The sequence below is a fragment of the Talpa europaea genome (genome assembly GCF_964194135.1).
Source record: "Talpa europaea genome assembly, chromosome: 8".
Taxonomy (NCBI): domain Eukaryota; kingdom Metazoa; phylum Chordata; class Mammalia; order Eulipotyphla; family Talpidae; genus Talpa; species Talpa europaea.
The window spans coordinates 61,717,121-61,726,655 of record NC_140075.1 but is presented as its reverse complement, the minus strand read 5'-3'; the positions used below and the strand labels follow the sequence as shown (position 1 = coordinate 61,726,655).

At 41.4% G+C, this 9,535-nt stretch overlaps 1 protein-coding gene across 1 annotated transcript; it reads left to right on the top strand.

Moving 5' to 3' along the window:
* Positions 1-244: 244 nt before the first annotated feature.
* On the top strand, positions 245-8,748 carry DAD1 (defender against cell death 1; the record flags this gene model as incomplete). Its single annotated transcript, XM_084241167.1, has 2 exons — positions 245-455; positions 8,618-8,748. 2 exons carry the CDS (start codon positions 245-247, stop codon positions 8,746-8,748), a joined length of 342 nt encoding a protein of 113 aa, XP_084097293.1.
* Between the last annotated feature and the right edge of the window lie 787 nt (positions 8,749-9,535).

Below are 9,535 nucleotides of genomic sequence, written 5' to 3'. Positions count from 1 at the left end.
GACACATCCGCTGCGCAGGCGCATCAATATCTTCTTGCGGTAGTTCGCAGTCTGTAGACGTATTCTGCGTCTGCGCATTAGTTGGTCCGCGCCGTGACTTCCTTGCACGCCTGCGCAAAGCGGCCAAACCGGAGGGGGCGGAGCCGGGCTACGACGGAGCGCATGCGCAAACACTCCATCCGCCGGGGGCGTCGGGTCCGCAGGGCTTGTGAGCTGCGCGGGCCGGATTTCCAAAAGCTTAGCCATGTCGGCGTCGGTGGTGTCTGTCATCTCGCGGTTCTTAGAAGAGTACTTGAGCTCCACTCCTCAGCGTCTGAAGCTGCTGGACGCGTACCTCCTGTATATACTGCTGACCGGCGCGCTGCAGTTCGGTTACTGTCTCCTCGTGGGGACCTTCCCCTTCAACTCTTTCCTCTCGGGCTTCATCTCTTGTGTGGGAAGCTTCATCCTAGCGGGTAATAATACTTAAATCGAAACGATACGTGATCCTTGGGTACGCTGCTTTTATTTCCACAGTGCTCTTCTTTATAGCAGGTCGCTGCTCCCTGAAGTTAGGAGAAAAGCCTCCTGTGAATGGGGAACTGAGGCTCAGAAAGGTGGTCACCTGCCGCCTAAGAGTTCGAGTTGAGTCGCTGAAAAATCCTCCATGCTGCCGCTCACCCGGTGATCCAGTTCCTGTCATATTGGCCCAGGGAAAGCTCCATTTAACTTAGCTTTAAAGTCGATAGACTTAGGAAAAGAAAGACCCACGTGAAGCATCTCTCACCTTGACCTAATCACTACAAATCTCTGGTGAAATGTACCAGTGAACAGTGTAGGAAACATAAATAGAGGTGCTGTACTCGTTGGCTCATTCTCTGCTTATTGTTTTGTAGGTGAAACTTGCTTCACTCTCTTGAGCTGTGACAGTTTTTATTCCAGTTCTATTTTAGCATTATTCTTTTTTTTTTTTTAGCATTATTCTTTCTGATTCCCAGCATCTGATGCCTTGTAGATTGCTGTATTTAATATGCACTCTCTGTCTGATAAGTTTTTGTCTAAATCTGACCTTTCTTGCCCAACACACAACGTTCAGTGAATACTGAGTCCAGGCTAGGCTTGGACTGGACTGGAGTGTTAGCCAGCTTAGTTTAGCTATCAGATGGACCGTCCAGCTGCTGGTTTCTGCTGTTTCTTGATTTTCCAAATTTGCCAGAATTCATTCAGTTTATTTTTTCAGTGTGATCATGTTCAGCTAGGCCATCGCTTATATTTTGAGTGATACAAGGTCTTGTGGCAAATATTTTGGAGCTACATCATGTTTATATCCCTTGTCCTCAATAAGTTTTCAGTCTCATTGGGGCATTTGCAGTGGTTCTCTGCTTAAAGTTCCAGATTTATAGAATACTTTTTACACAAATTGCTAGTTCACACTCAAGCCAGACGTACCCTACCGTCTCTTTCAGAACTTAAAATAAATCTAAGGACTTAATGACTTGTGCACTAGCAGGTCTGGAATTGAGGAGTTAGCCTATTAACTTATTGTCTTTGAGTTTTGTCCTGGATGACCAAATTGTAGTTCTCTGTGGCAGCATCCTGGCCATCAGAATTGATGTGTTACCATCATCAGATGCTCCATTCTCCTTGCTCTAGATGCACCATCCTCCTCAACTGGAGACTAGTTTTAATGGAAAATTTGAAATCTGGAGTTTAACCATTATTGGGATTGTTGAGAAGGGATGCCCTGTACTTATGCTGCGTTTCTAAAATCTGTTTGCTGGGTTTGGTTCTCCTGGAAGAGAAGGGAGGTCAATTTGGCTAGAGAGAGAATTGTAGGAGATTATGTTGAAGAATTAGATAGTGCTGGTTGCTAGAACTTTGATTGCTAGGCCAAGGAATTTGGATTTTATTCTGTAGATAATAGGAACACAACTAAGATTAAAAAAAAAAAAGGGTACGGGAGAAACTTAAAATTGGTGTTAGCATATGGGATGAATTGGGGGGAAAAGTTCTTGGTTTGGTTTCCAAATTTCTTTTTGGCAGACTGTTTTCTTCCATACCTTCTGCATGTACAGAAGGGAGCATTTGACATCTTTTTTTTTTTTTTTAAAGAGTAACATTCCAATAGCTCTTCTAGTTTCCATTTTTACCTAACTGAAATCCTTCTTTATGCTCATTTAAAGTACTGTTTAGAAGCAATATTTGGAAAACAGCAAGACTACTTAAAATAAGTCGTTGATTTTGAAATCAGTTTTTAAGTCATTTCACAACTTTGGTCAGTTCTGATTTCTAATCTATATGAAATAATTTTGGGCCAAAAATAGTTTTGTTCTCCTAGTGTACAAATCCCACAGGAGTTTGAATTTGAAAGGCTTAAGTCAGAGTGTTTTCTGTCACATGGTTGGTATTGAACTCTGGGGACTGGCAGCATTTCTTTGCTGATAGAAGATTGTATGTCAGATTTTTGGGAGATAATATATTATCTCCCATAGTTGCTATCTAACACACTAAGAAGTTTACCAATCTTGTGCCTGAGAATCCAGTTTCTAAATCATATCCATTGCTACCTCTTGACAACACTGCACTGACAAATGGGAGTCGTGGAGCAAGCTGTAGGACACAGGATGTTGCCGAAGAGCAAGATCCTGGCCTTTTTACTGATAGAATAATTATACAGCATCAGTTAGGAGGGGAAGGAGGACAAAAAGAAAAGGGAAGGGTGAAGCTAGAAAATGTGTGCTCTGTCATCTGTAGTATCAGGGGTTGTGAGTTTGCCCTCCAGGCACTTCTCATCTGTTTGATGAACCGGTATTGTAATTGAAGTTAAGCGCTAGATCTGCAGCCATGGTTTCAGTCTTATCAACAAGGCTTTCCGCTGATCATCTTCTGGGGTGCCTTGTCATACATTGGTCCTTGGCCCCGTGGGCATTCCCGGTCATACCTCATGATGCATAGCCTTCCCAGAGTGATCAAACTTTCTGCTCTTGATTGACTTGAGAGGTACCTTGTAAGGTTTGGCGCCTATGACTGATCCAGCAGTTCTGACCTTGTGTAGAAAGGAACTACAGGTAACAAAAAAATGGTGGCTGAGCAGGCTGTCTAGTATTAGCAGGCCCACATTCATCCATGGTGACTCAGGCTCTATGTAGCTGGTCCTCATTGGTCTCCTAGCTGCTAGTCCCTAGTCTTTCAGCTTTGTTGGAGGCTTAATTCGACTTGCAAACCTGTATGTGTTTCTATCCATATAAAATTTGCTCCTGGTTTCCGAAGAAAATTTAAAATTTTCCACGGCTTTTTCATACAGACTTTTTCATAATCTGGCCCTGTCCTTATCTCCACCTTCCTCTTTGCCTCTGTATCTTCTGTATTTTACGCTCCAGCATTATTGCCTGTTATTCCTGGAACCTGCTGAGCTATCTCAGGCTATTTTACCTTTGCTTGACTTCTTGGAAAATTCCTTCCTTCCCTTAGACATCTCAGCTCAAGTGCTGCTTCTCTTTGGAATCCTTCCCTGAGTCTTCTAATAGACTTAGGTCTTTCTCTTATATTTCCATTTCACCATGTATTTATATATGTGAGGGGGGAGTGAGTGAGGGACAGTGGGAGGAGAAGGAGGGAGGGAGGGAAAAGAGAGGGAGAGAGGGAGGCACCTGAGAGCCTTTTTTATAATGTGCTGTATTTGTCTTCCCTCTGGAAGGTGAGCCATTTGAAGACAGGGGCATCTTTGCATCCTCAGTGCTTAACCTGTATATTAAAATGTGAGCATTCCTGTAACAATTTAAGAAATACTGAGCAATTTTGTGCCAGGTTTCCTGCCAAGTACTGAGGAGTCAATAGTAGAATGCGGACATGATCTCTGCTCTCACAGAGTTTATAATCTAGTGGGAAATACAGAGCAGTAACTGTGGATATTGTGCTGTGACGGAGAATCATTCGTGAGAATAGGAACACAGATGGGCACTCAACCCTACCCAGTGGTCCGGTAATACTTTCCTAGTATGTTTGCTTTCCAAAAATGTGCTTATAACTTCTCTCTTCAGTCTTCTATATTTCCACTTTTCCTTTAGCATCAGTTGATCATCTTGCTTTATTTTTCCACTAAAAATGTAAACTAGAATCCTTTTCTCTTCTCACCCAGGAATCACAGCAACCCATCTGTGCATTTACCCTTGTTCTTTGTGTTACTTCTCACAATGATAGAAGCCGTGTTCTTTCCTGTCAACCCTTTACTTGTGCTGGGGATCCATTCTTCCTTTGCTCATTTAAGTACTCAGCTCCTGCACTCATTCTGTTCAGCCTCATTTATTTCTTTCCATCGCACACACTTGCTCTCTTATTGTCCAATTAAGAAGAGTTTCATTTGACTCCAGATAACCCTCCAGCTACCATTGTTTCTTAACGCTCTCATCACAGAATTCTTTGAAAGAATAGTTCCTGTTTCTGCTTTCTCATTTTCCATTCATTTCTTAGCCCACTCTTGGTGGTGGTCTGTTCCCACCATGCCAGTGAAACTACTTACTGTCTTGCTAAGTGTAATAATGGTCATGTTTCATTTTATACGAAGGTTCAACGTTTAGCTTTTAACAGAGTTCACTGCTTCCTTCTGTGTGAAATACTTTTTTTTTTAAAAGATTTATTTATTTATGCATACAAGAATGGGGGTACAGGCCAGATGTGGGGTGGGGGTAGAAGATTCACCAGAGAAAGAGTGGGGAACAGAAAAGGCAGATTGAAATACACTGCTGAGGGGAGCAGCGGGCGAGTCAGGAGAGGTCTGCTGCGCCATATGGGTTGCTCCCTGGCCGGGGATCGAACTCGTGCTGCAGAGTCTGCGGTTAGTTTCATAGGTTGTGTCTTAACCCCTTGCGCACCAGGGAGGCCCCTGTGTGAAATACTTTTTCTTTTGTAGCACTTTTATAGCACTACATTCCTGTTTGAGGATGTGGTTCTAATCCCTTTTTCTATTTCTTTCACAGGTAAGTTAAATATCTTTATAACTGCAACTGCCACATTTTTTTAAAGTTTTTTTTTTTTTATTCATACAAAAACTGGGGTGTAGGCCAGAGGTGCAGGGGGGTGAGAGGATTCATCAGAGATAGAGTGGGGAGCAGAACAGTCTACAACTGCCACATTTGTATTTTTCATTTTGACCTGTCTGCTGAATTCCAGTTTTGTAAATGTCGTTGCCTTCATGAAATCTGTCTGATAGGCACCTTCAGATTGAACCTTCCCACCTAGCTACCAGCCTCTTCTCTATTGAATACATGGTGTCAGTATTTGTTGAGTTGTTGAAGCCAAAAAATTTAGGTTTTCTTGATCCTTTGATTTCTTTTATCTCCTACATCTGTCCAATAAATTCTGTCTTTTCCAAAATATAGCCTGTCTCTTTACTTCTCTCAGTTTTACGGAGCTTTGTTGTCTCATAAATGATTCCTTTGTTTTTTCTTTAATCCTGCAGACAGAATATTCTCTGCATTGCAGTTCTAGCAACCTTTAAAAATGTAGATTGGATTACTTTATGTATTTGGTTTAAACTCTGAAATGTTCCATCACACTTAAGCTACATCCAGGCTCTCCTGAGGCTTATAAAGCCCCACAGGCTGGCCTTGTCTCCCTCTCGCCCTCGATCACCACCATATGGTCAGTCTGAGACTAGAACATGTCAAGATTGTTCTTATTACCTGGAAATACTCTGCCCCAGATCTTTTTGTGCTTGGTTCTTACCTGTCAAAATTTGGTCCTGAAGATCCTCTACTTAGAAAGACCTTCTGTGACCACCAGATAAAAAATAACTTTCCCAATCACTCTCTTTTTGCCTTGTTTTATTTTCTTCACAGCATATATCACTGCCTGATATTTCCTTGTTTATTGGAAATATTTATTACTTCATTTTATGTTTCTCTCCATTGGAGTATAAGTTTCTTGAGAGCCAGGTTCTTATATGTCTTATTCTGGGGCATATTTGCAGCATTGGGATAATGTGTGACATATAGTGGATGCTCAGTAAAAATTTTGCTAAATAAACAAACATTTAAGGAGACAGATTAAATTAGAACTGCTGAAATACAGTGAGCTCCCTCAGGGAGTAGAAGATTTTCATCTTTGGAAAGTCCTCAGGGAGGACTGAAGGATCATTTTTGGAGGTCTTTGAACAGGCATAGTTTGCCTTTTTTTGTACCCCAGTGCATCTGAAGGATATGACACCCCTATCAGTATCACAGACTCTGGGAGGTTTGTAATTCTCCACCTGGGGATGGCTTATCAGATTCTGGAACTGGTGAGTCTACTTTGGAAAGCTTCCCAGGTGATTCATACAGCCTCCTCCAGCATGTGCACCCCACCACCTTTTGGGCCTTTTATACATAAATTTATACATTGGCGTTTATAACCTCCAATATCCTTTCCATTTCTGTGGGACTCTTGATTCTTATGTTGTAGTTGAAATTACTTGGGTTACGACATCATTCATTACTTTACCCCTTATCTGTGGGGAGTTTCTCTTCTCTTTTGTCCTCTCATATTTCCTGAAATACTATTCTGTTTTCCATCCCAAGGGCCACTATTAATAATTCGGTGTCTTTTTCTCCACTTTACCCCCCTAGATTCCAACTAAAGCAATTGAGGAAATAATGGTATCTAGTAATCTGCTTATAGCTTTAAAAGAGAAATATGAAATAGAGAGGTTTTTTTGGTAATAATTTCATTGCATGTCTACAGTGCAATTTGTTGCTATCCGAAAGTCTTTGTCCTGTAGGAGGAATTCCTTTGTCAAAAGGTAAAAACATTTTATGTATTAGTAGACATTGCCAGTGATTCTCCCAAATGGATGAGCAATATGTACTAGCCACAGCAGGATTTTAATTGATTGCTCTTGCTTCAATCAGTGTCTTTCATATTTTGAAGGGTCCAGTTGCCTGAAAAGATCAGTGGTGCTGCTGCAGTGTTTACATGTTTAAGCATAATGAAAACTCGGTTGCCATGGTGACAGACTGGTGAACAAGTCTGGTAGTTCTCTGACATTTGGGTTAGATCTCATTGCCTTTTTTCTTTAGTGATGGAATAGATGCTAGCCTGAAGCAAATTTGGCATTTCTTAAGTAGTGTACTCATTTATCACAGGCTTAAAGACTCTTTGGAAGCATATACTTCTGGAGCTACTTTTCGTGTCAAATAGTGACCTTGTCTTGATATATCAGTTTGAATCTTCAAGGTTATGGAATGTGGCAGCAGCCAGTTCTCTATCAGAGTTATATAGCTTAGGTTTCTTGCCTTTTTTGAGACAAGCAGCTGCTAGAACTTTGAGGTCAAAGAGATAGATAAATGTTTTATTTTTGTTTCTGTTTATGCAGTATTATATATCATAGTAGAAACTAATTCACAGTTTTTTAACTTTTGTTATTCAATCAGGTTCCTTTGTTATTCAGTTATACTCCCATCTAGGTATTATAAATTTAATCAGAAGATAAAAGAGTGGTGAGTTTTTTGTTTTATATGTATGTGTTTATTTATTTATTTATTTATACAATAGCTGGGATACAGGCCAGAAGCATGGGGGGAGGGGTGAGAGGATTCACCAGAGACAGAGCAGGGAATAGAACAGGCAGATTGACTGAAGTACACTGCTGAGGGGAGCAGCGGGCGCGACAGGAGAGGTCTGCTTTGCCATGTGGGTTGCTCCCTGGACGGCGGGGAATCAAACCCGCGCTGCAGAGGCTGCAGATAGCTTCACAGCGCTGTGCTCAACCCGCTGCGCCACCGAGGGGGCCCTGTGTATTTTTTAAAAAAGATTTATTTGTTTATGCATACAGGAACTGGGGTACAGGCCAGAGGTGTGGGGTGGGGGTGAGAGGAATCACCAGAGACAGAGTGGGGAACAGAATAGGCAGATTGACTGAAATGTGCTGCTGAGGAGAGCAGCAGGTGAATCAGGAGTGGTCTGCTGCACCATGTGGGTAGCTCCCTGGCTAGGGATCGAACTCACGCCACAGAGCCTGTGGATAGCTTCGTATGTTGCGTCTTAACCCCTTGTGCCACCAGGGAGGCCTGTGTGTGTATTTTTTTCCCTGCATAAGTCTGGTTTTTAGCCTGCAAAGTCGTATTTCTTCCTTTAGCAGTCAACAGCATGACAGTGTATAACTTGATGAATTTCTAGATTCATCCACCTAACTGCCACTAAGATCAAGACTTAGAATATTACCAGCACCCAAGAGACTACCATACACCTTCCCAGTCATCCCTCCCACCATGAAAGATAAAAACCACTTTTATTATCTGATTTGTATTATCATAGATTGGTTTTGCCTCATTTTAAGCTTTTTATAAGTGTAATCATACAGAATAATTCTTTTTGTGTTGGATTGTGTTGAATATTCTAACATTTGCGGAATTTATCTGTGTTTTAAAGGTTTTTCTTCACTATGTAATGTTATGTCGTATGACTATGCTATAATTTATCCATTTTACTGTTGATAATTATTTATATTGGTCCAGTGATGGGTACTAATCCTGTACATACTTTTTAATGCATATAAGCATTGTTTCTGTTAGAATTATTGGATTGTAGGTGTGTGTGTGTGTGTGAGCAGTCATATTGCTTTATATTTCTAGGTAATCATTTTTGTGTTTTGCTTCTTCTACAGTTTGCCTGAGAATACAGATCAACCCACAGAACAAAGCAGATTTCCAAGGCATCTCCCCAGAGCGAGCCTTTGCTGATTTTCTCTTTGCCAGTACGATCTTGCATCTTGTTGTCATGAACTTTGTTGGCTGAATCGTTCCTGTTTTCTTAACTGAGGAGTAGGAGACTAGAAGAATGTAAGTGATGACCATAGCCTTTGTCCCCTAATGTTGATTTTATGAATTGAAATTGGAATGACCAGGTTTTGATCGTGGTTGGCAAGGCTCCCATTTTGCTGATAAGACATTTGCAGAATTTTCCACTGGCTTGCAAAGCATACATTAATATCATCATGATTCATCAGTGCTGCTGCTCTTGGTCATTGCCTTCTCTTCTCACTGTTCTGCAAATCATTAAGATAACAGAAAATGAGAGTTTGCCTGTAGCTAATACATTAATTTCTGCATCAATAACTCCATGAAAATAGCTCTGAGATCTTGGAAGAGATATAAATTGTAGGTTTTGCCTTTAGATTTGCTCTATAATTTTTTTCTGATTTGATCTTTTTTTTTTTTTTTAAAGATTTATTTATGCATACAAGAACTGGGTACAGGCCAGAGGTGTGGGGAGTGAGAGTATTCACCAGAGATAGAGTGAGGAATAGAACAGGCAGATTGACTGAAATACACTGCTGAAGGGAGCAGCGGGTGAGACAGGAGACGTCTGCTGTGCCATGTGGGTAGCTCCCTGGCCAGCGGGCTGGGGATCGAACTTGTGCTGCAGAGGCTGTGGATAGCTTCGTAGTGCTGTGTTTAACCCCTTTTGCCACCAGGGAGGCCCTGATTTGATCTTAATTGACTGTAAATACTGGGCCATTGTTTCCATAGTACCTAGAATAGTGCTGATACCTGACAGGTGTACAGTAGATGCTGTATGAATA